The 27,131-nt window shown below is 41.1% G+C and overlaps 1 protein-coding gene across 4 annotated transcripts in view; it reads right to left on the bottom strand.

Moving 5' to 3' along the window:
- Positions 1-1,649: 1,649 nt before the first annotated feature.
- The window catches only part of LOC116970880 (F-box/WD repeat-containing protein 7), a 118,257-nt gene continuing 92,775 nt past the window's right edge, over positions 1,650-27,131 (bottom strand). For 2 of the 4 annotated variants that reach the window (XM_033017518.1, XM_033017538.1), the window contains exons 4-11: positions 21,111-21,245; positions 20,217-20,340; positions 19,834-19,970; positions 17,436-17,549; positions 13,446-13,627; positions 12,519-12,744; positions 6,168-6,378; positions 1,650-3,911 (exon numbers count right to left, since the gene is read on the bottom strand). In XM_033017518.1, the coding sequence (XP_032873409.1) occupies positions 3,643-3,911; positions 6,168-6,378; positions 12,519-12,744; positions 13,446-13,627; positions 17,436-17,549; positions 19,834-19,970; positions 20,217-20,340; positions 21,111-21,245 (1,398 nt within the window). In that variant the 3' untranslated portion in view covers positions 1,650-3,642. Of the gene's footprint in view, positions 3,912-6,167; positions 6,379-12,518; positions 12,745-13,445; positions 13,628-17,435; positions 17,553-19,833; positions 19,971-20,216; positions 20,341-21,110; positions 21,246-27,131 lie in introns of all 4 variants that reach the window. The other 2 variants (XM_033017510.1, XM_033017528.1) reach the window with 1 other exon arrangement.

Below are 27,131 nucleotides of genomic sequence, written 5' to 3'. Positions count from 1 at the left end.
CAGACTCCATCAACAGACACTATTCCAAGTTTTATTTCCTTGGGTGAGATTATCAGGTAGACAGAGGAAACGATTTATGGATATGTTCAAAGCAATATTCCCACTGATTCTTCAGAATACCTGACCACGTGCCGATTGAATTTCATCCTGAAAGCTAATTCAATCTCAAATCCATGTACAATCGGGATATAGAAGACCTGCATAAATGGAGGGAGGGGTAAACAGTCTCACAAATCAGCCACCTGTGATCACGCCTCCCATTCATCTGCCTGCGCTTGCCTCCTTGATCTTAGCAGTTACTTCAGAATGCACAGAACCAGAGTGGAAGTAAGTCACCCTAGATCCAGAGGAATTATCCGAGAAGATGACGATTTAACATTACACAACAGTAATTTTGGGTCGGGGGGGTCTAAATTCAATTTAAAAAAAAAAATTTTAATAAATGCTTCACCTCAACTTTAAGTGTTCCATAATCTCCACAAATACCCCAAAATCATTAGACTAACTCATTGGAAAGTCTTTTTTGTAATCCAAAAAAACATCTGTTCTGAGCCAATGAAACATTACTCAATTCGCTTAGCAATCGAACATTCTCATTATCCCACAAATACGTTTTTATTCAAACCTGCCTGGAAAATACCAGCAATAAATAAATAAATAGATAAATGAGCAGAAAGACATTAAAAAAAAATTTTTAAATAAAAAAAAAATCAGTCTTTACGAATGGAATTTCAGCTGAATGCAGTGCACACATTATTCACATAATAGATTGAAAGGGAAACAAATGATGCCGTTGTACATTGTGTTCTCATCTACTCTTCTGGGATGGTACAGTTGCTGTGAGGAGGACACTACACTATACCCCATCCCATTAAATTGTTTATGTTCTCCTGCTGATTTTCAGTCCTAATTTAATGTCATCAAACATCACTATCCCATGAACAGCTCTACCTAAACTGAAAAGGAACTTACAAAATTGTGGCTGAGTTGTAAACAAGACGAACATAATCTTGACTTTTATTAATTGCAGTAATTTGTAAGATCAGTGGACGTACAGTGTCTGTTCCTGGGGTAAAACACGTAAGCGCATTTAATACATTTTTAGAAACACTTAAATCATGCCATTAAATCATGTCTGTGGAGTAGTTTTCCAATAACCTCAGCTTCCTCCACCACCCCACCACCCCCCCCCCCCCCCCCCCCCATCCCACCCCATCCCCCTCCCACCAGTCCATTGCTCCAATTTGGTGGAATGACTGGTTTGACGTGCAGGTCTGCTGTGGAGAGATTCAGCCTGGGATCTGGTAGGGCAGATTGCAAGCTCCAGAGTGGCCAAATGAGAGGTCATAAACTCTAAGATTGGCTGAATGGAGGGAAGGGACCCCAAGCCTCAAGTGCGACAGAGATCAGAGATGGTAACGTGGATGAGGGGAGTACCAGGGAAACTGGGAAGAGGTCAGATAATCTGGCCAAATGCAGTAGGATTTTCATTCTGCAAAGTCCAAATATTGCAGCCTTATGCTTGTTGTATTGAAGAAGTCCCAGCACAGAAACTTGAGGCAGAGTGACTGTTGCACCCTATTGAATAGACAAAATAAATAAATACTTTTAGAATTAGCTGAACATCAAGTCCAATACTTTCATGGATACATGTATCTCAGCTCTTTATTGGGTGTATTCACTGAGCTACCTCCACTACTGTTTGAAGAGATAATAGTAGCACAAAATGTGAAGGTCCTGACCCATGTAATCACACAACTTACAGAAGAGGAACGAGGAAAGCCCATATAAATATGGTGCCAGTAAAAATAAAATACGTTTATTTGATCCTTGCCATATAAAACTTAATTGGCATCTTTTGAACCTTTGTGAGCAATTATTGGCAAAACTGGCATAACTATAATGTGGTCTTATTTTTCTCACATCCATCCTGGTAAGGCACTGCAAAAACACCTGTGTTTTATATACAACTGCATTAAAAATCAAACGAGCATATGGAAACTGGTGACTTTAGCACTGATCAACTGTGCTAGAGATTCAGGCCTGGGCGAGACAAGAGGTCATTTGAATGACAAGGAAAATATTATTCAATACAAACCACACACTCCAAATGGGGAAACTCAACATGCACAACGATTTCAAATGGAAAAAGCACATTTTATTGCACTTAAGTTATAAGAAAATAAAAATTCTAAGTGAATCAAACCATAGACACAATCCCTTTTAGGTTTCACCATTACATCAGGCAGTTACATACTGTAAAGTAAAATACCTGAAATCTGATTTTTATCTTTTTGCTTTTAAAAACCAGACTATAAATTAACAGGAAAATAAAAAGAAAAACAAAGCATCTCACTCAAGGTTGTTTAGTATACAGTGTTAAACCACTTTCACAGTTCATGTTGAGTTGTGAATTCTGAATAATGATGAGACAAACAATTTAGCTATTTTACCGGCACTGTTTCAAGACAAAACATTCAGTTTTGCTTTGTCAGTGATTCTGTAGCAGTTGGATATTTCAATACTGTTTACACTAAGACTGACCAGCAATGACATCTTTTATTTTATATGCCCATCTCACTTGACTCCTGTGTTCTTTTTGCATTATGTCAGTAACCTTAATTCTTTTATCTGTTCCACTATAGACCTCACAATAAAATTCTCTATAATACAGGCTGAAAGAGCTCCCTTCTGAAGGAATGTGTTCAACATAGTCCAGAAACAAAAAACATTCCGATATAGCACTTAACTCTTCTCAGTTTCCTTCTTGCAGGCCATCTTTCTTTCTTTCAGCCTCCTAGAGGCACAGTTGGCTCAAGTTTCTGTGGCAATTGCCTTTTTTTAAAAGTCAAAAATTATCCATTCCAGATCAAATTTTGAACTAGAATCTGGATGTGAAATGTCACAATAGAAGACATAGCAGCAATTTATTTGGCCACTGGGATTACAGTACAGGGATGGGACGACTTTAGCAAGACCTATTCGAATAATCCCAACAACTCCGCATGTTTTGGAGTTCTTTAATCACTCAGGATAATTTGCCTCCGAAGAACGATATAACCCTCATTAAAATAATCTGGAAGCAGTGGTGAATAAATAGAGAAATACATGTTAATACTGTGACCGATTGTTGGCAACATTAGGCTTTTTATATATATATATATTTATTCATTTTAATATATATATAAAAAATTGTACAAAATTCACAGTAAGGTTTCAAATGTTGAAACCTGAAAGGACAAACTGAGGCAGACGTAATCCAAGTCTTTAAGAAAACCAGCTCTCGGCCTGATAAGCAGCTTGTTTAAAACACAACTTCTCAAATAATTTTTTTTTATGCCTTGCTGCTGTGACCTGGGTGCTGATAATCAATAAAAAAATAATAATTGCACTAGGCTTTGTATCAAGTCTTTCTGGACAGAACTGCCCAAGGGCAAAGGGAAGTCAGATATAACAAGACAAAGTGTGCATCCGACCAAGTCAGACTGTGTCAGTTATATTATGTCCTCCCTTCCTGCCTTTCCCAGCGATCTCTAGGTCTTTGTGTCTTCATCATGGCATCCGAAGCCAACATCCTGTAGCCACCAACAGCAGGGTGATGTACACTGACTTAACAGATGGACAAATTCCTATTCCACTTCTTCACTTCATGTCCACGTCAAAGTCCAACACAAGCAGCTTTGTTTCCTCAGTCCCATTTCTGCTTCCCACTGCACAAACTAGCTTTGTATTCGATGCTCTGATTCTCCAAACAACACCTCCACTGCCTCCACTCTCCAGTGTAACCAAATTCCGAATGAACTCCCCCGTTTTCAGGTCCCATAGTTTTACAGTGCCATCATCCGAGCTAGTTACCACAAAGTTCTTGTTGAATTGGAGGCATGTCACAGCACTCTGATGTTTGCTAGGCCCTAATGAGGAGAAACAAAGCAAAGTAAATAAACAACAAAATTATTAATACAAAAAATACACAACAGAGATAATAACAGCAGAATCCCAGCACTTGAATGACAGGAATATAGGTTCACCTTTGTGATCCAAAATTAATTTCTTATGTATTAATGTATAAACCTGAATTACCTAATACTAAAAATGACCAGGAAACTTTGGATGATGGACCGAGAGAAAATTTGCCACCATTTTTTAACTATTGGGACAAAAAGAATTAATGTTCGGATTTAATTTTTTCGGTTGTTGAAAATATCCATATCATTTGTCAAATTAACTTTAACTTTAATTCCTTCATAAATTATGAGAATAAATACAGATTTCTGCAAAGGCTAATCAGTCAATTTATACCGAATATCCTGACCCTCCTGCAAGTCTTTATCCCTGACAGAATCAACCACTATTTTTTTCACCCTGCCAAAAGGGAATAATTCCTACAATTGTTCACCCTTTTTACCACAAAATACATCGCCATAAGTTATGCTCCACATGTTAATAAATTGGAACTGCATTGCAAGGGCAACCTGCATTTCCTGTAATGTTTTCAAGAAGGAACTGCAGATGCTGGAAAATCGAAGGTACACAAAAATGCTGGAGAAACTCAACGGGTGCAGCAGCATCTATGGAGCGAAGGAAATGGTAACGTTTCGGGCCGAAACCCTTCTTCAGACTGATTTCAGACTGAAACGTTACCTATTTCCTTCGCTCCATAGATGCTGCTGCACCTGCTGAGTTTCTCCAGCATTTTTGTGTACCTTTCCTGTAATGTTTATGCCTATAAAGCAACTAAAACTAATTAACAAGAGGCATTTCATGATCACAAACAAATGATGCCATTGTCTCCTACATTAACAAAATCTAAAATCAGATAGTAAAAAACTACCTGCTAAAGTGTTGGAGGATAATTTTGAGGCACTCACTGGTAATTCAGAGTCCTTGGGGTGCATTTGCAGCAATAAGAGCAGTAATGGAATCATCACTGAAAGGGACCTTACAAAGTAATTCTGACAGTGCTGTTGTGCTGGGAAGCTAGTGTGAACCCCTGTCCTCCCAGTTGCTGCATCTGTAGTACAGAAATCATATAGCAATGACTTGCCGTTCATGAGGGTTGGTGTTTGGTGGGTCAGGGTGAGTGGTGTGGCTGCTCAGTACAATGGCTGGTACATTTCAGTAGAAGCAATTAGTGGGAAGTGGCAACACCAGCCACACCATGGGCAGACTGCTATGGTACGGGCTTACTTGACAAAGTTAACATTCAACTTGGTTGGAAGCAATGTGTTTCAGCGCATCAAAGAATACCCATCCCATGGGCACGGGGCAGGAAGGAGCTAAAGTATGATTTCCAAACCTCGCTTTTGCACAACAACCTGTTTACATCACAGCATGGATACTAATATTATGACCAATCACTAATTTTTCACTCAATCTGTGTTGGCCCAGATTTGGAGGATACAACCACTGGTGTAATCCCACTGATGTTTCACTTGGGATCAAAGATCAAATCTGGAATCTCCATTTCCCTATGGTTCAGTAAACTACCTTTCAATCCATTTATCCTCTCAGGCACCACAAAGACAGTTAACACCAATATCTACAAACACATCCCAATCTCATACTTAATATTGTTTGTAATTAGTTGTGCAATTGATCTTTAGTTTTAATCTAATATAAATGTGACAGCCAACCCGAAATCACTTGGTTCATAAATTGAATTAAAAAAAATTGAAGCCTAATAATAAATGTTAAATAAAACTTGAAATGGGAAAATATTAACAGCGCAACTTTCAAAACTAATAGGCACTGTGTGTTGCTGTGTTTCTACCTTTATCATCCAATTCAGTAATACGAAAGGCTCTTCGTTTCTTTAGCGTTTCTCATGGGTTAATAATCAAACATGATAACAGGGTTTGATGTTTTAAGCACTTTATGTGACTGCAGCATGTCCCAAATCAATATTCTTGGATTAAAGTCACTGCTGTAATCAGGTGCAGATGCAATGTGCACAGAGCAATCACCTGGCCTAAATAATCTATCTGTGTGATAATTCCTGAACACCAAAGATTATCCCCATGATGATCTATATAAAAGGCACTTTGAATATTAACTATACTGATGGAAGCAGAACTGTATTGGGTATTCACCAATGGAAAGAGAGCTTTAAATGTGAAGAGATTTCAATTCAACATGTTTTGTGGCAGAAATGTGATTTTGACACTCACCTTGCAATGTCTGTAAACACTGTCCGGTTTTGATGTCCCAGATTTTCACAGTGGAATCTGCATTACCAGACACTAGAGTATTGTCCTTCAGTTCCATCCCACTTGTTAATGACTGATGTCCTGTTAGCGTGTGAATACAATTCCCAGTCTCCACGTCCCATACACGAATAGAGGTATCAAGTGAACCACTTACTACATGGATGCCGTCAAACTGCAATATCAAGGGGAAGAAGCACATCATCTTCTGTCAGACTCACAAGGCGAATTGAAGAAAATACCAAATAGTTTGCAATGTATTTTTAACTGCCTTGTAACAACATTTTATATAATAGTACAACATACACTGAATCAATGTCAATGTCAAAGAGACAAGGACCTGCAAGATATATACAAGAGAACGTTATAATTGGTCTGTCTTAGATCAGTGAGAAATGAAGCATAGCCAGATTCTGGGAAATGGATAATTGGAGCTTGCTTTGGTAAACAATGATCAGAATATCATTGGTATAAAAGCAATTAACTGGCTAACTTCAGGAAGGGAACCAACCTGGAATGAACTGGAATAAAATAAAAGAAGAATGGGAAGCATTTAAAGAGGTAATGGTTTGAATACTCAGATTTACATTACATGGAAAGGAAGGCTGTGCAGTTAGAGCTCCAAATAAAACTAATTAAAAGCTAAAAGACGACAGAAAAGGAAGGATTATGACATTAATAAGGTTCATAATATGTTATAAAGCGATGGAAAGTCATCAACCTGAACTGTTAACCCAGTTTCTCTCTCCGTGGATGCTATCTGACTTGATATTTCTACTACTTTGTTCTAGATATCTGGAGTTGGCATTTGCAATGGTTTGTTTTTGAATATTGCAAATACATGGGACATTTAAAAAAGGGACTAATAGAAGCAAAGTAAATGAGAATAGATTAGCGACCAAGATTGTAGTGCACAATATGCAATCTGCAGGCCACATCAGACTCTCAGGATGGATCCATCTGGTGTGCACTTGCTATCTCCCCAGCCCTGCTTCTGTGCCTTCTGGCCCCTCATCATGCAAGCTGCTCTCACTGTGAGCTTGCCAAAAGTCCTCTTGATGAGCCCAGCCTCTTGCAAGGAGACCAAGGGTGAGGATGTGGACTGCAGGAGGAGCAGTATAAAAGCAGCAGCTGAAGATGGAAATATTGGACTCCACTGTTCTGCTGTCTGTCCTATCCCCACAACTCACCCAACGCCAGAATCTCTTGGGTTCAGGGATGAGACACTAAGTAACCATTTGGCCTAGTATAATCTTCTGGCCCAGAGTCAAAATCCAGTACTGTACTAGTGGGCATATTCCTGCCATTGTAAAGTAGTTATAGTACATGTAGGAACACATCTCTTATTACATAACAGGGATTAAAACTGTGGTGGGCGCAGGTCTTTCACTGTATAATACAAGGGTACAGTATGGATGTTCAACGATCTGGCAAGTGCAAGGAGAAACAGAGATATTTTGAGTGGACCATTGCGGGGGCATCAAATGGAGCAGTAAGTGGGTCATAGAGTGATACAGTGTGGAAACAGGCCCTTCGGCCCAACTTGCCCACACCGGCCAACATGTCCCAGCTACACTAGTCCCACCTGCCTGCGTTTGGTCCATATCCCTCCAAACCTTTCCTATCCATGTACCTATCTAACCGTTTCAAGTTGGGGAGTAAGACGGCAGAAGATGCAGTGGTTTGGTGATAAGAGTAACCAGTAAAAGAGCAGCAGGAACCAAGGCTATGTGTTATTAAACATGGCAAAAAATATTAGTGATTAAAAAGCAAATCTGCCGATAGAAATATTCAGCAGCCAGGCAGCATCTGCAGAGAGAGCATCAGAGTTACAACATTTCACATCGATGACCCATCACCAGAACTGAAAAAGTGAGAAAAACACTAGCTTTAAGGGGCTGTCCCACTTGGACGACCTAATCCACGAGTTTAGAAGACCCTAGATGAGTTGAAAAAAATGTCAAGGTCGTGTTGACTTTCCATGACAACCTTCTTTTTTTTTTTTTAACTCGTGGACATTTTTTTATCAGGCTGGAAAAAACGCCGCGACCTACTTGAGGCCACGAGTAAGCGGAGACCACTCACAAGCATGAGGAAGAGTTACGAAGACCTCCTGCGACCATGCTGCGAGTACGAGTCAAGGGCAAACTCGGCAGAGGTCGCCGATTAGGTCGTGAAAGTGGGACAGGGGCTTTAAGATGCAGGGAGGCATAGAGAGAACAAATGGCATGTCTGTGATGGAGTAACTTCACCTGCTCCTCTCTCTGTTGTTATTACTAGAAATATCTGCATCCAATTATGTAGTGTTAAATTAAAAGCTCTTTATTGGGAGTGACCCTCAGAAGTGGTTTGGATTACAAATATTCCTAACTGTTCAAGTTCTAGTCACTAAGAAAATGCAACTTTTATGGTCTGTTTTAGAAGGTAAAATATTCAAGAGTACGGGGTTGATGAGATTCTAGAAAGCATAACATCATAAATAAAGCACATGCTGACAATATACCTTTGGACAAGGCAGTAGTGATATTGCACAGCTCAAACATTAAGGCTGCTAATTAAGTCATGAATATGATTAAAAGTAAACTAGTCCATTTCAAGGAAAACTATTGCACAATAACTTACAACGGCCCAACAAGAACAACATAGAAAATAGGTGCAGGAGTAGGCCATTCGGCCCTTCGAGCCTGCACCGCCTTCGAGCCTGTACCTGCCTTCTCTCCATACCCCCTGATCCCTTTAGCCACAAGGGCCACATCTAACTCCCTCTTAAATATAGCCAATGAACTGGCCTCAACTACCTTCTGTGGCAGAGAATTCCACAGATTCACCACTCTCTGTGTGAAAAATGTTTTTCTCATCTCGGTCCTAAAAGACTTCCCCCTTATCCTCAAACTGTGACCCCTTGTTCTGGGCTTCCCCGACATCGGGAACAATCTTCCTGCATCTAGCCTGTCCAACCCATTAAGAATTTTGTAAGTTTCTATCAGATCCCCCCTCAATCTTCTAAATTCTAGCGAGTACAAGCCGAGTCTATCCAGTCTTTCTTCATATGAAAGTCCTGCCATCCCAGGAATCAGTCTGGTGAACCTTCTCTGTACTCCCTCTATGGCAAGAATGTCTTTCCTCAGATTAGGAGACCAAAACTGTAAGCAATACTCCAGGTGTGGTCTCACTAAGACCCTGTACAACTGCAGTAGAACCTCCCTGCTCTTATACTCAAATCCTTTTGCTATGAATGCTAACATACCATTCGCTTTCTTCACTGCCTGCTGCACCTGCATGCCTACTTTTAATGACTGGTGTACCATGACACCCAGGTCTCGTTGCATCTCCCCTTTTCCTAATCGGCCACCATTCAGATCATAGTCTACTTTCCTGTTTTTGCCACCAAAGTGGATAACCTCACATTTATCCTCTTTGTTATCAACTATGTTATCTTGTGAATTGATCACTCAACCCTCCACCCACTACCACATGGCCAAAGTCATCCATCCCATGTTGAATCGGCTCCTCACAAACTACACTAGAATTTTCCTACAGCCCAGCTATTTCACCAACACAACCTTGACCCACAACGCTATTGGGTGGCAGGAGCAAAGGGAATGGCAGAGTCAGAAACAAAATACGTGAATAAGCCACAAAAAGTGGCAGGGCGGGGGGACAGAGCGAGGGGCAACAAAGTGATGGGGGAGTGATGAGAGGGCAAACATGTGGGCAGATTACGTTGAAACATATCAAATAGGTGCAGGAGGAGGCCATTCGGCCCTTCGAGCCAGCACCGCCATTCATTGTGATCATGGCTGATCGTCCCCTATCAATAACCCGTGCCTGCCTTCTCCCAGTATCCCTCGATTCCACTAGCCCCTAGAGCTCTCTCTAACTCTCTCTTAAATCCCATGACTGTGATGCACAGCATTGAAGAGCAAGGGGATCAGAGAGGTAGAGGGGGCTTGCTCAGGGAAAAGTGATAGAGATGATATAAAACCAAAGGGATTTTCAGAAGGAAAGGATAAGAAAAGAAGGATAACCAGATTCATGCACTTTGACATAGGGAGATTCACCATCTGGTGAATTGTGGTGGGAGTGAATTTGGAGCAATTAGCCTGGCTGCAGCACTTGTGGGAATCTCTCCCCATGCTCTCCCTTCTTGTCTATCCCTCCCCTTGCAGTATCTCATTGAGAAAGAAACCGATTGGAAATGCTTAGCAGCGAGTATAACAACCTATTTGATGATTAGCACACCGTCACCAAGATAACCATAAGAGGCCTAAATTGGAATAATGTAAAATGTTAAGGATGATATTGAGGAGGTAGTTACAGAGATAGAGAAAGTCCACAGAAAGATTTGAAAATGATCAGAATTTAAATTGCATCATTAGTGCTGACGGAGCCAAAGTGTTTTCTTTTGAATCATTCAAAATTGGTTCTTTATTATTTAACAGTACAATTAGAACAATGATTAAATAATGATTTCCCCCAAAAGCTTGACAAATCACAAATTTTTTTTGTACAGCTCCATAGTCAATACAATATCAGATAAAATGAACGAAAGTAGTGAAACGTTTAGAGGGAATTCTCCGAGACAAAATTAATCGGCTGCATTCATCAAAGTACCACTATTTCTGTCTCCCAACTAACTTGGAATATAAAGTTTGAATTAGGTGTTGCATCATCTGTTGCCATAAAACACCATTGATCCAGCGCTAAGGCTATGATATACGAGAGGGGCCGATTGATTAGCAACAGCAGTCAGTTGTTAACTTGTAAGTAATTTTATTATAATTCTAATCGATGAAGATTGTGCTCGTAAATAGACCATATTTCCAGAGCCTATAAGATTATCTCCCATTTCTCTTCAGTGCGACCAGCCAAGCCTTGTTAAAAGGATCCTGACGAGAACATTTGTTATTTTTAAGTAATTGAAAATCAACTCAGATCAGAGTAAATCGCATTTGCAACCAATTCCAGGTCAAATCACACCAACTAATTTGTGCACTCCTAAAGCCCAGTTCAATTTCCATTTCAATGGCATACATGATGATGAAATTCCTCATGCAAAGTCCCGTCTACAGCACTACGGGGCAATTTGGATTGTGATATCTTGGCGTTGTCTACTGAAGGCTACTCCAAAAACAATTTCATCAACTAAGTTATTGAGAAATTTACATCTTCTCCTCTCCAAAAACTAATTGGAATCCCTACAATCACCCCAAACTCCTTCCCATTCAAATATAGAGCATTATCATGATGCGCTAACTGACTAGCCTTGTGCATGTCCAACTTGCAAAACACTGCAGAGCTGCTTGGCTAGCCTCTTCAACCCTGGGGAAATCAGCCATTTCCAGCTCCTAAACTCCATTTCCAAATTTGATCTCAACTCCCCCACCCACTCACAAGCTGTACTCCAGCCCTGGACTCTGACTAGTTTGGTAGCCAATCTCCTGTATCTGTCATAGAAACATAGAAAATAGGTGCAGGAGGAGGCCATTCGGCCCTACGAGCCAGCACCGCTATTCATTGTGATCATGGCTGATCGTCCCCTATCAATAACCCGTGCCTGCCTTCTCCCCATATCCCTTGACTCCACTAGCCCCAAGAGCTCTATCTCTCTCTCTTAAATCCATCCAGTGATTTGGCCTCCACTGCCCTCTGTGGCAGGGAATTCCATAAATTCACAACTCTCTGGGTGAAAAAGTTTTTTCTCACCTCAGTCTTAAATGACCTCCCCTTTATTCTAAGACTGTGGCACCTGGTTCTGGACTCGCCCAACATTGGGAACATTTTTCCTGCATCTAGCTTGTCCAGTCCTTTTATAAGTTTCTATAAGAACCCCCTCATCCTTCTAAACTCCAGTGAATACAAGCCCAGTCTTTTCAATCTTTCCTCATATGGCAGTCCCGCATCACAGAACAATGCTCCACTGGGGGTCTATTACTATGGTCTACATGGAACAATAGAGTATCCATGTGTCAAGCAGTCTACTTATTTGTAAACGATGCACCATATGTAGATACAAGAGTATGCTGGAACCTTGATTAAATAAACAAGTGCCAGGGGAACTCACGAGTCTAGCAGCGTCAGTGGAGGGGATGGACAGGGGTCGGCATCCTTCTTCAGATACAAAACATCACCTATCCATTCCCTCCACAAATGTTGCCTGGCCCGCTGAGCTCCTCCAGCACTTTGAGATTTGCTCAAAATTTCAGCATCTGTAGTTCTTTGTGTTCCCCAACAACTTAATTCTTTTTCGGCAGTACACAAAAATGAAAATGTTTCAAAAGAGAAAATATGAAAATGATGACTCCAGTTTCTTACCTGTAATGAATAGACTCTGTTGGTGTGTCCCTGTAACGTATGCAGACAAGTTTCTGTTTCAGGATCCCATACTTTAACCATGAAATCGTATGCCCCACTAACAACTCTTCGCCCATCATACTGCACACATCGCACTGCGGCCACGTGTCCCATCAACACATGCAAGCACTGTCCTGTTTCAATATCCCAGACACGGAGAGTAGCATCTCGAGATCCACTCACAACTCTGCAATGTTGAACAAAAGCCACTGTGTTAGGGTGTTATAGATCAGGTTGTTAACCAAATAACAGATATGTAGGGAAGGAACTGCAGATGCCGCTTTAAACTGAAGATAGACACAAAATGCTGGAGTAACTCAGTGGGACAGTCAGCATCTCTGGAGAGAAGGAATGGGTGGCGTTTCGGGTCGAGGCCCTTCTTCAGACAGAAAGTCACAGGAAAGGGAAACAAGAGAGATAGACAATGATGAAGAGAGATATAGAACAAATGAATGAAAGATATGCAAAAAAGTGACAATGATAAAGGAAACAGGCCATTGTTAGCTGTAGCTGGGTGATAATGAATGAAAGATGGTGTGACTTGGATGGGGGAGAGAAGGAGAGAGGGTTACTTGAAGTTAGAGAAATCAATATCCATACTCTTGGGTTGTAAGCTGCCCAAGCAAAATTGACATGTCAAACCAAATAGAGAAGATAGACAAAAGTGCTGGAGAAACACAGCGGGTGCAGCAGCATCTGAGTTTCTCCAGCACTTTTGTCTACCTTCGATTTTCCAGCATCTGCTGTTCCTTCTTAAAAACCAAATATAGAGATGTCAGTTTGTTTCAAATTATATCCAATACATTAGAGAACTTTCATGCTGTTTACCGATACAATTTGGAATGTCGAGGAACATTGTCATCTCTGTAATTAGAAGTATAATCTGACCTGTTTTCGTGTAGGTGCATACAACGCACAGTAGAGGTGTGACCATATAGTGTATGAATACATTCTCCAGAATCTGCATTCCATACTTTCAATGTGCGATCAGTGGATCCACTAATGATGATATTGCCTCTCATTTGTGATGACCAGACACCACCAGTGTGCCCCACTAACGTTCTTAAACACTAAGTAAATGGGGAAAAAACAAGATAATTAAGTTGTTGTTAATGAAAATAAATTATTTTCAAGTACCAACGTAGTCTTCAAGGTTAAAATTTGCAGTAAATTTATTTTTAATAATTCATTTGCATTTGCATTTCTGTAATTATTACAATATATTATTGGTTATGCATTTGGAAAATGACACTGCAGGAAGTGGTGAATACATGCTCTGAATTTTACTTGAGGCAAATAAAGAGTCCATTAAAAAAACGGTTGAAATTTGTTGTCTATCATCTGTGTGAAGTTTGCATTCATGGCAGCAGCTGCTTAATGCATTCAACAATCAAAATTTAGCTCAACGGACTTCATTCAGACCGAATTTTTTAAATGATGTTCATTATTGATATATGTGTATCTAAATGGCCTGTCCCACTTAGGCAATTTTTCAGCGGACTGCAGTCGCCTGAAAAAACGCCAACTGGAACGGCGACTGTCAGAGTGGAACACCCACACACATCACTTCCTTCGCTAGCCTGCGTGAATTTTTTAGACAGCTTGTCCTGTCTAAACAAATCACACGGTGCAAAGCCAAGGTGATACAGACACGCACCGCGATGAACAGGAAGGTTGGCGCTGTAATTAAGACGGCTAAAGCACAGTGTACGGTAAGTCCTTTAAAAGAGGGGGGGAGAAGAAGGAGTGGAGACAACATTTAAGAAGCAAGAGAAACACGGCTGTGAAGCTCGGCGAACATTTAACTGGTTCTGAAACATAGAAATTAGGTGCAGGAGTAGGCCATTCGGCCCTTTGAGCCTGCACCGCCATGCAATATGATCATGGCTGATCATCCAACTCAGTATCCCGTACCTGCCTTCTCTCCATACCCTCTGATCCCCTTAGCCACAAGGGCCACATCTAACTCCCTCTTAAATATAGCCAATGAACTGGCCTCAACTACCCTCTGTGGCAGAGAGTTCCAGAGATTCACCACTCTCTGTGTGAAAAAAGGTTTTTCTCAAAAGAGATTCTGTGTGAAAAAAGTTTTTCTCATCTCGGTTTTAAAGGATTTCCCCCTTATCCTTAAGCTGTGACCCCTTGTCCTAGACTTCCCCAACATCGGGAACAATCTTCCTGCATCTAGCCTGTCCAACCCCTTAAGAATTTTGTTCAAAAGGGAACTGCAGATGCTGGAATATCGAAGGTACACAAAATTGCTGGGGAAACTCAGCGGGTGCAGCAGCATCTATGGAGCGAAGGAAATAGGCGACGTTTCGTCCCGAAACCCTTCTTCAGACTGATGGGGGGTGGGAGAAAGAAGGAAAAGGGGAGGAGGGGGAGGAGCCCGAGGGCGGGCGGATGGGAGGGTGCGAGGAGACAGCTAGAGGGTTAAGGAAGGGGAGGAGACAGCAAGGGCTAGCAAAATTGGGAGAATTCAATGTTAATGCCATAAGGACGCAAGGTCCCCAGCACCATTCAAGGACCCAAGCAGTCGTTCCAGGTGCGACAAAGGTTCACCTGTATCTCCTCCAACCTCATCTACTGCATCCGCTGCTCTAGATGTCAGCTGATTTACATCGGGGAGACCAAGCGTAGGTCGGGCGACCGTTTCGCCGAACACCTCCGCTCAGTCCGCAAAAACCTACCTGAACTCCCGGTGGCTCAGCACTTCAACTCCCCCTTCCATTCCCAATCCGACCTCTCTGTCCTGGGTCTCCTCCATTGCCAGAGTGAGCAACAGCGGAAATTGGAGGAACAGCACCTCATATTCCGTCTGGGGACCTTGCGTCCTTATGGCATTAACATTGAATTCTCCCAATTTTGCTAGCCCTTGCTGTCTCCTCCCCTTCCTTAACCCTCTAGCTGTCTCCTCCCACCCTCCCATCCGCCCGCCCTCGGGCTCCTCCCCCTCCTCCCCTTTTCCTTCTTTCTCCCACCCCCCATCAGTCTGAAGAAGGGTTTCGGCCCGAAACGTCGCCTATTTCCTTCGCTCCATAGATGCTGCTGCACCCGCTGAGTTTCCCCAGCAATTTTGTGTACCCTTAAGCATTTTGTAAGTTTCTATAAGATGCCCTCTCAATCTCCTAAATTCTAGAGAGTATAAACCAAGTCTATCCAGTCTTTCTTCATAAGACAGTCCTGACATCCCAGGAATCAGTCTGGTGAACCTTCTCTGCACTCCCTCCATGGCAATAATGTCCTTCCTCAGATTTGGAGACCAAAACTGTACGCAATACTCCAGGTGTGGTCTCACCAAGACCCTGTACAACTGCAGTAGAACCTCCATGCTCCTATACTCAAATCCTTTTGCTATGAAATCTAACATACCATTCGCTTTCTTCACTGCCTGCTGCACCTGCATGCCTACTTTCAATGACTGGTGTAGCATGACACCCAGGTCTCGCTGCATCTCCCCTTTTCCTAATCGGCCACCATTTAGATAAAAGTCTGCTTTCCTGTTTTTGCCACCAAAATGGATAACCTCACATTTATCCACATTATACTGCATCTGCCAAACATTTGCCCACTCACCCAGCCTATCCAAGTCACCTTGCAGCCTCCTAGCATCCTCCTCACAGCTAACACTGCCCCCCAGCTTAGTGTCATCCGCAAACTTGGAGGTGTTGCATTCAATTCCCTCATCCAGATCATTAATATATATTGTAAATAGCTGGGGTCCCAGCACTGAGCCTTGCGGTACCCTACTAGTCACTGCCCGCCATTGTGAAAAGGACCCGTTTACTCCTACTCTTTGCTTCCTGTTTGCCAGCCAGTTCTCTATCCACATCAATACTGAACCCCCAATGCCGTGTGCTTTAAGTTTGTATACTAATCTCTTATGTGGGACCTTGTCGAAAGCCTTCTGGAAGACCAGATACACCACATCCACTGGTTCTCCCCTATCCATGCTACTAGTTACACCCTCGAAAAATTCTATAAGATTCGTCAGACATGATTTACCTTTCGTAAATCCATGCTGACTTTGTCTAACGATTTCACCACTTTCCAAATGTGCTGCTATCCCATCTTTAATAACTGACTCTAGCAGTTTCCCCACTACCGATGTTAGACTAACTGGTCTGTAAACGACTGAAAACTGAAAACGACTGCTTAGCTTTCCCCCCCCCCCCCCCAATGAGCCAATGAAATTCACCGGTCAGCATCGGCTACAACCTACGAGAACCTTCAACCTCCTGGCAACCCATTAGGAACTCCTAGCGACCCACCTACGGCTCAAGAATTCTCGCTACTCTCCATGGCGGCTTTATACTAGTCGCCGCTAATTTTTCCAACATGTTGAAAAATTCACGGCGACCAGAATGAGGCCGCGACTAGTTCCCAGAATGCGGGAACTCCTCACGGCCACGAAGGCGACTCCCCGGCAACCACCCGCGAACATGTGGCGACTGCATAGTCTCCTGCAGTCACCTAAAAAGTCGCCTAAGTGGGACAGGCCCATTAGGCATCAAAACAAAATGAAAATTGTACTAACAATCATCAAGTTCGAAAATGCAGAACACAAACTCTTTTTAGTTTATCTTATTTCCTCGACAGCCAAACTTTACTTCCCGAATTATGATTAACAAGAATTTTTTTTTAACTAGATAAGTTTGTGCATTGTTCTAATTTTTCTAAAGATCTTCCAATTACTAAAACTTACAGGTATATTAGGAATCAAAATAAAACAAATCAGCAAAATGGAGTTATCAACTCAGGTAAATGATTTTTACATGGAACCGATTCTAATTAGTTGAAATAGATTTCCAGCATTTGCAAAATTTGGCATTTGACTTAAGAAGTAATCATGAAATATGTGGAACTGAAGAGATGTACCTTTCCTGTAACAGCTGACCATACTTTCAGTGTGTTGTCGTCAGAGCCACTGACAATTCGGTTCCCGCAGAACTGCAGGCATGTGATTACATGATCATCGTGACCTTTCAGCACCTGCTGAGAAAGAATATTGCAAAGTTCAGAGTCAGGACAAACTGTAATTCATTACAAAAATATGAATCCATCACATTCATTTTTCATGCCCATAGAGTAGTTCTGGCTACACCAGGCACTGATCTCAATCCAGTTAAAACGTTTCATATCAAGTCAAGTCAAGTCTATTCGTCACATACACATACGAGATGTGCAGTGAAATGAAAAGTGGCAATGCTCGCAGACTTTGTGCAAAAAACAAACAAACAACAAACAGAATGGAACAGAATCACATATTACATATTGTGGGAGGAAGGAAAAAGGAAAAAAAACAGCAATTTTTAAAAAGACAGTAGTGGCACAGTAAAGTTAGTCCCTGGTGAGGTAGGAGTTTACAGTCTGAATGGCCTCTGGGAAGAAACTCCATCTCAACCTCTCCGTTCTCACAGCATCAGAGTGGGTTTGCTGCTCTTTTGTAAACTAGCTGATCAAAATCATGTCCTATTCAATTTTCACCAACCCCCTGTCCTGCCATTAACGTAATCATGACGCATAAATCACTGCACTCCAATCAGTTTTGGCAATCCTGGCTACATTTCTTTTCTCTCTTGCGCCATTCCCCAACACATGCTGATAACATTCTGATTTAAGACTCCTATTAAAATCAGCACAAACGAAAAAGACTTGGTTTTCAATCAAATAACAAAGAAGTCAATGAGTATTCCTCAGATTCCAAAACACCAAAGTCCCAGTATACACAGTAAAATTAAAGCCGAAGGGGTGAGTCATTGAGCAACGTTGTGATATAAGGAGTGATGGCTTCATCTCTCTCACAGGAGGAGAAAATAATTAGTTTCGGCCATTTGCTTATCATTGCAGCTGATACTGTTTTATTTTACTAAATTACGTTGTCAGCTAATTATAATGGGACTGCTACATAATGTTGGGAAAGACGTGTAGATCATTTACAGTATAGGGCATGCAGCAAAAATTTAATTATGTTGAAATAATTTCTAACACCAGGAATGTAACTGAAAATCTCACCCAAGATATAATCAATAGATAGAGACGGTAATGTTGCAGAAAATATCACAACCAATGTTTGCTGCTCAGTGCAGAAGTTGATGAGGCTTGAATACAATATCCCTGTTTCTGACATTTATTTGTTAACTAATCATTCCCAAAACTAGATCTCTTTCAAGGTGAACAAGACAAAGGAAAACAAAAGTCTTGAGATTCAGGTTACTTATTGAGGAATTGTAAGTATCATTGTAAATGGGGTGCTATGGTCCTGTTCTTATCCCAGTGGAATTTCATTTTACTCTCTTTTTATCATTAATGTTTTATTATTATTAATGTTTATTGTTTTCTGAGTCATTAGTAACTGTCACTGTATGTCATGTTGTTACTTGTGGGTGGAGCACCAAGGCAAATTCCTTGTATGTGAATACTTGGCCAATAAACTTAAGTTACTTTTAATACCTTTGCTTATGATGATCAAATAATGTAGTTTTGGAATGTTTAAATAAATGAATACAAACTGCAGCAGCATTATCTTAATGGAAATTATTCACACAACATTTATTTGTAAGATGTACAGGATTTAATGAAGAGCTTCCAGAGGTTAATTAGGAATAGATTGGTCAGTTTATATCATCTCACTTACAAGTAGAAACAGAGCCACAATATATGACTTTGCAACTGGGTGTTGCAGTATAGCTCTTCTTTCTTGCCCTGCTCTGAAGAAATCTGTCCCCGCACAAAGTGGACAAGGAGGGGTTCCCAATGCAGAGACTGGCTATTGTTTTTTTTGCAATATTTGGAGAATCACTATCAGTGCTAGCTTTTTGAGTACCAATCAACAAACTTGCAGTCGAATGGTGTTACCATTCATTTTAATTTAAAAAAACTGTTTTATCTATTTCGCTGTAAAAGAGGTAAAAAGGAAATCCAAAAAATGTCACATTTTTTCTTATTTTATACTGATCTCCAAAACTCCACAACCACCCCTACTCCTAAATAAATATTAGACTGAGCCAGTCATTGTTCCTTCCCATAGTCTCACTCGGCCCGAGGAATTCTGCCAGTCAGAAGGCCAGATGCACTGAAAATCTGTGACTGAGCTTGGACTGCTGAATGGAAGAGAAGACTGCCTGCTAATGTGTGGAAAGAGAAGGCAAGGGACGGAAGAGGGACTACGAATGAATGATCCAACCCATTTGCTCATGGCTTGGACCCCACAAAACAGCATAGAATATGAAACAATTCCCCAAACTTCAGCACCTCAATTCTCTTTGGACAGTACCTTTGGGATTTTTAGATCTCCACAGCGCCAGTTAGTGTCGATTCTGTGTTGTCTGATGTAGGCACTTTTCCAAGGGCTGTGAGCAAAGCCTGGTTTGATCACTTTTCTTCTTTTGATGTATACAGGTTCATTTATTCCTAGATAAGAAATAATTTACTTTTGTCAACTGATTTGCTAACGACTCTCATAAAAGATAGAAAAATATTAACTTTATAAAAGTGATATATAATAGGTACTAATGATTTTAGCGCCCATTGAGACGATCGCTGTTACATTGTCATTTATCTTCCAGGATTAAGGAGCCCAACCAGAGTAAAAAAAATACCATTTTGTTCCAAAGCTGCAAATACCAGAATTAAAATATATTTCCATTTTACATTTACCTTCCTCTTTACATTTCTCTCTCCAAAGCAAGTTATCTTCAGCTAATATTCTCCAATAGCGACAGGTTTGTGCTGCTTGTAGCAAGTCCTTGGGATCCAGGAATGAAAGAACATATAATGCCAGCTATAATGAAATTAAGTTGAAAAAAATCTAGTTATTAACTTTCTGCAATGGTAAAGGTCCTTCATTGAAAATGGTAGTGGAAAAATTAAAGCACAAAGTAAATTCAAAAGCAGTTAAGCCGACAGGATAAAGGGCCTGTCCCACCAGCATGCGACTGCATGCGGCAAGCGCGACCTAACGTGGTTGCTTAAGCCGTACGGCCTCGCGGGGCCGGTCCCACTTTGATCGCCGGAGCCGTATGGAATTGTGCGGAGCTGGTCCCGACATCGCGCGGGGCTCCGGAAAACTGACACTGGCCAAAAATTCTGCGCGGCAACGGCCTGCCAGCCCGCAGCCGCATTGAGGCCGTACGCATCGCCTCGACGGGCGTGCGCAGCGTCTCGGCGCCGTACGCCTTCGCTCAAACTTCCCGTCAACTCGTACGGGATCACTCGACCTCCGCGCGGCCCCCGTATCCGGTTTGGTCGCGCTCGCCGCATGCACGTGGGACAGGCCCTTAATGCCTCCCTTACACAGTAGGAATGTGCAAACAGTATTTATTGTCTTTAACAGGACACAGAAATGAGATCAACAATTCAATCTTGACAGTGGTTTTCACTTGTGTAATCATTGGATTAATTTCTATACTACATCAACACATTTGAGAAACTGAAAACATTAATACAGTTTTGATTTGTATTACGTATTCAACTAGAAGCATTGCACTGGCAATAGCTACCAGTAAGAAAACTAGCCAAAGCTAGAAATGTCGCTTTTTCTGAAAAACGCACCTCTTTTGGTAGGAGTGATATGAAATCTCGTTGAAACTGAGGTTCTATAACCTGCATCATGTGCTTTACTTGCGTAGGTTCACAGCTGTCAATTAATTCATCTAATGCAAGCAACCTTTCTGGTCCACTCCAACTCTAAAGAAATAAAATAACTACATTTAGTGATTTAAAAAAAAAATGGTGTGACAAAAGCGTAATTTGAATAAGTACGGAAATAATATGGGGTAGTTAATTTATTGAATATACAAGTTGATAATGCAGAGGTAGAGACAGATTAATCTTCAATGTTCCTTGTATGTGAATACTTGGCCAATAAACTTACTTACTTAGAGTACACAAAAATGCTGGAGAAACTCAGCGGGTGCAGCAGCATCTATGGAGCGAAGGAAATAGGCAACGTTTCGGGCCGAAACGTTGCCTATTTCCTTCGCTCCATAGATGCTGCTGCACCCGCTGAGTTTCCCCAGCATTTTTGTGTACCTTCGATTTTCCAGCATCTGCAGTTCCTTCTTAAATACTTACTTAGTGGCAATAAGCAACATTTATTGCATTATTTAAAAAGTGCTTAGATTAAAGTAGACAGATTTCTATTACAAGTACTGTATACCATGCAAATACAACCATTACAATGACAGAGCAACACATCCCTACATTTTCAGATTTCTGATCATAACCTTGCACCTCCTCTCTTCTGCAGTTGTTGTAGCATTTGCTCATAAGTAATAGTGAGTGCTATGAGCTTCGCCATTGTTTTGACAGCAATCAATTCAAAAGGATATTATTTACATTGGTGTAATTGCATTAACTGCATTGCATTAATGCGTGGAAACAGGAAATGAAAGCAATGTTTAAAACCTAAAAATCAAAGTAGAAAGTTAAGTGCATATTTACCTTTAATCAATGTGAAGAAAAGCAGCAGCAATAGTTACAGAATGATGAAAGTGAAAAAAAGTGAGGGGCCAGCTAAAGCACAGATAGAAAGAAAAACAAGGAATAGAAATTTGCAATGCAAAGCTTTCTTGATACTTAAAGGTCTATATAAATTCCTGATTTGGAATTAAATGTCATCCCAAATTTTCCCCAAGTAGCATTCCACTACTCCTACGACTATGTTCTTAATATATCATGACAAAATAGAGTATTATCCTAAACCATTACTGTGCTTCAATCTCTCTCCATCTGCTTAAATTAGGAGTGGTGGGCAAGATGAAAGGATTACTCTAGTGCAACTCTGCAAGTATTATTATTTGTCCATTATTATCCTCAAAGATAACGAGAACTAAGAGAACAATTTGGGGGAAAACTGAGATCAATCCAGCTTAACTGGTTTCATACACTACCTCACATTAAGCACCATACTCTGGTCCACCTCAATATCTATCAACCGTTGATCTTACACAAAAATAGCATTTTCTCAAAGAAAATGGGACATCCAAAGCAATAACTCAGACATAGATTGCAACCTTCACGTGGTCCGCCCTGTTTCGACTAATGTAATCAACTCGACGTGCACAAACAGAAGATCAAATAGAACAAGTTGTCCTACAACTTTAGGCTGTGCACGCCACAGGAAAGAAGAAGACATAGCCTACAGATGGCACTCGAACCCCACACCAATCATTTCTTGACATTATTCCCAGAGTATTGTTGGAATGGGAGTTCCTGAATCCAACAACAATGAAAGGCTTAAAATGAGTTTGCATTTCAAAATGGTGTTTACCTAGGAGGGCCTGCTGCCCCTAGTATTTCCATTTGTTCACCATCCATACGGTTGATACCAGTGTTGAATAATTGTTGTGTATTTTGTAGATAGTACCAACTGCAGCCACCATGAGTCAGAAGTGGAGGGAGGATATCTTTAAAGAGTTGAATGGAGTGTTAGTAATGTGGTTGCCTTGGCCACAGGGTATCTTGAGAGTTGTGGGAGGTGTATTCGTTGAGGCATATGAAGGGTATTCCATCACACTTTGAGCCTTGTAGGTGTTGGAAAGGTTTTGGAGAGTCAGAATATTCAGCCCCAGATCTGCTCTTCTAGTTACAGTATTTATATGCCTAGCGCACTTAACATTTTAGTCACTGGTGAACAATGAGGATCTGGCATCAATAATGCCACTGAGCATCAATGGAGAAATAAATTCAGACGAGGGAAATTGGGAAAGTTAATAGAGATGTCTTGTGGACAGACTATATTACAGTTGAGGTGGTGCTGGATATTCAAAGAGGTATGGAGATAGATAAATCTCCTGGGCCCGATCAGATAAATCCAAGGACACTGTGGGAACCTAGAGAAGAAATTGCATAAGTCCTGGCTGAGATATACAAATCATGATTAGATACAGGCGAGATGCCCGAAGACTGGAAGATGACTAATGATTCACTATTTTAGAAGGGCTGCAAAGAAAAACATGGCAATTATAGACAAGTAAGTCTAACATCTGTAGCAGGAAAGTAACTGGAAGGGATTTTGATGGATAAATATACATGTGCTTCGAAAGACAGAGGTCGATTAGGGATAGTCAGCATGGTTTTGTACGTGAAAAATCTCACAAATGTGATCACATTTTTTGAAACAGTAGCTAAGGTTGACAAAAGCAGGGCCGCATACAAAATTGGAGATATGGACTTCAGCAATGTCTTTGATAGGTTCTGCATGGAAGGCTGCTCTGGAAGGCTAGTTTGCACAGGATCGAGGGAGGGCTAGATAACTGGATACATGGCAGGAAGCAGAGAGCAGTGGAAGTGCGATTCAGGGACCATTGCTGTTATTCATCTATATGAACGATTTGGATCAGAATATACAAAGCATGACGAAATATTGTACACGATACCAACATAGGTGGTATCATAGATAGTGAAGATGGTTATCAAGAAATTCACCAGCATCTTGATTAACTGGGCAATTGGTCTGAGCAAAAGGCAAATTGATTTTAATTCAGATATGTGCTGGGTGATTCATATTTGGAAGTCAATCCAGGGCAAACCCTTCACAGTTAATGGTAGGGCCCTACAGAGTACTGCAGAGCAGATGGTTCTAGGAGTACAAGCACAACATTCCCTGACACTAGTGTAACAGGTAGATGGGGTGGTGGAGAAGACATTTTGCATGTTGCCATTTATCAGTCACGGAACTGAATACAAAAGTTGGAACGTTATGTTACAGTTGTACAATATGTTGATGAGGTTATATTCATGTCATAAGGAGTAAAATTAGGCCATTCGGCCCTTCAAGTCTACTCCACCATTCAATCACGGCTGGTCTATCTCTCCCTCGTAACCCCATTCTCCTGCCTTCTCTCATAACCTCCGAAACCTGTACTAATCAAAAATCTACCTGTCTATAGCCTTAAAAATATCCATTGACGGCCTCCCCAGACTTCTGTGGCAAAGAATTCCACATATTCACCACCTTCTGACTAAAGACATTTCTCCTCATCTCCTTCCTAAAATAACATCCTTTAATTTTAAGGCTATGACCTCTAGCCCTAGATTCTCCCACTAGTGAAAACATCCTCTCCACATCCACTCTATCCAACCTTTCACTATTCTGTATGTTTCAATGAGGTCCTCCTCATTCTTCTAAACTCCAGCGAGTACAGGATCAGTGCCGACAAACGCTCATCATAGGTTAACCTACTCATTCCTGGGATTATTTTTGTAAACCTCCTCTGGACCCTTTCCAGAGCCAGCACATCCTTCCACAGATATGGTGTCCAAAATGGCTCACAATACTCCAAATGCGGCCTTACCAGCGCCTTATAGAGCCTCAGCATTACATCCCTGTTTTTGTCAATAGACAATAGGTGCAGGAGTAGGCCATTTGGCCCTTCGAGCCAGCACCGCCATTCAATGTGATTATGGCTGATCATCCCCAATCAGTACCCTGTTCCTGCCTTCTCCCCATATCCCCTGACCGCTATTTTTAAGAGCCCTATCTAGCTCTCTCTTGAAAGCATCCAGAGAACCGGCCTCCACCGCCCTCTGAGACAGAGAATTCCACAGACTCACCACTCTCTGTGAGAAAAAGTGTTTCCTCGTCTCCGTTCTAAATGGCTTACTCCTTATTCTTAAAGTCCTCTTGAAATAAATGCTAGCATTGAGTTTGCTTTCTTTGCTACCGATTCGAATTGCAGATTAACTTTTTGGGAATCCTGCATCTCCGATTTCTGGATTCTCTCCCCATTTAGAAAATAGTCTATGCCTTTATCCCTACTACCAAAATGCATGACTCCACACTTTGCTATACTATATTCCATCTGCCATTTCTCTGCCCACTCTCCTAACATGAAGAGTAGTGGCCCCAGCACCGGCCACTGCAGAACTCCGCTAGTTACTGGCAGCCACCCAGAAAAAGCCCCCTATATTGCCACTCTTTGTCTTCTGCCTCCAGCCAACCTGCTATCCATGCTAGTATCTGCCCTTTGAGACCGTGGGCTCTCATCTTCCTTGGCAGCCTCACATGTGGCGCCTTATCAAATCAGGCTATTATGGTCAGTTTTAGTAATTATGCTTCAGGAAGGAAGCTATTAAACTGGGGAGAGTGTCGATTTAGGAGGTTGTTATCAGGACTGAAGGGCCTGAGCTAAAGAAAAAAGATGGGCAGGCTAGGACTTGATTTCTTGGACCACAGAAAGTTGAGGGGTGATCTTATAAAGGTGTATAAAATCATAAGGGGAATAGATAGGGGGAATCAAGAACTAGAGAGTATAGATTTGTTAAATTTAGAAAAATGTAATGGAAACCTGACAGGCAGCTTTTTTCACACAGAGAGAAACTATGGAACTACCTGCAGTAGAGGCAGTTGAGGCAGGAACAATAACATTTAAAGACATTTGGACAAATAAATGAATAGGAAAGGTTTAGAGGGAGTGGGGCCAAATGAGATTATCTTAATGGGCATCTTTGTGGGCATGGGATGAGTTGGGCCAAAGGCCTGTTTCCACATAGTTTGAGTGAAAGAGGAAAGAGGTCTTATGTCCAAAATATTCCACGCAGTGATATCCGGAGACAAGGACAATTCACAACCAACAAGCACAACCAAATTCCAATGGGCAACTTCCTTCCCCAATTAGTAGAGAGTTTTCTCCTGAATATCCAGTGACCTTTGTTTTGTTCGGGGTCTTTGAAGAAGTATTCAATCAAATGTCACCTGCTGTCATGCTCATCTCACATTTGAAATTCACTCTTTGATTTCTGTTTGGCCCATTGGTCTTATGGTGACCCGAGCCACAACCTAAGTCGAGTATGTCGCTGTTGCTAGAGTTGCTAGAGTTCTAACAAAAACCAAAAAATTTGAGCATATTACACCAATTCTTAAATCCTTACATTGGCTCCCTGTATGTCAGAGAATTGATTTTAAAATCCTGCTGCTCACCTATAAATCACTACATGGTTTAGGGCCAAAGTATATCACTGACATGCTTCCACTATATAAGCCTTCTAAGATCTTCTGAAACCAATCTGCTAGTGATTCCCAGAGTAAATACAAAACATGGGAAAGCAGGATTTAGTTACTATGCAACAAATAGCTGGAATAAACTTCCTGAAGATTTAAGACTTGCCTCAACTTTGACCACTTTTAAAACAAGACTGAAAACTTTTATGTTTACTTTAGCTTTCAGCTAAATCTTAACTACATTGCACTTTTAACTTTTGCACTTTTTATAATGCATTTTTAATTTTGTTTTTCTTTTCTTTTAGTTCTTCTATTTTATTTCATTTTATTATTTCATTTATTGTATGACATGTTTGTATGTGAAGCACTTTGAGTCTGCCTCGTGTATGAAATGTGCTATATAAATAAAGTTGCCTTGCCTTGCCTTGCCTTGCCTATGTCACTGGACTAAAGATTGAAAGGGAACAAACAGGCCAGAAAGTTGTCAGATTGAATTTGTCTTCTCTTTTGTGGACTGGACATACCTGGGCAGTTTACAACATCATTGCTTCAAAAAATGTTAAAACTATATATACTACACCCAACAAATTCTGACCCATCCAAGCCTTTTTTGCACTAAGTATGACCCA

The sequence above is a fragment of the Amblyraja radiata genome, chromosome 1, assembly GCF_010909765.2.
Source record: "Amblyraja radiata isolate CabotCenter1 chromosome 1, sAmbRad1.1.pri, whole genome shotgun sequence".
Classification (NCBI taxonomy): Eukaryota; Metazoa; Chordata; class Chondrichthyes; order Rajiformes; family Rajidae; genus Amblyraja; species Amblyraja radiata.
The sequence above is the reverse complement of the archived record's forward strand: the minus strand, read 5'-3'. Positions and strand labels throughout refer to the sequence as shown.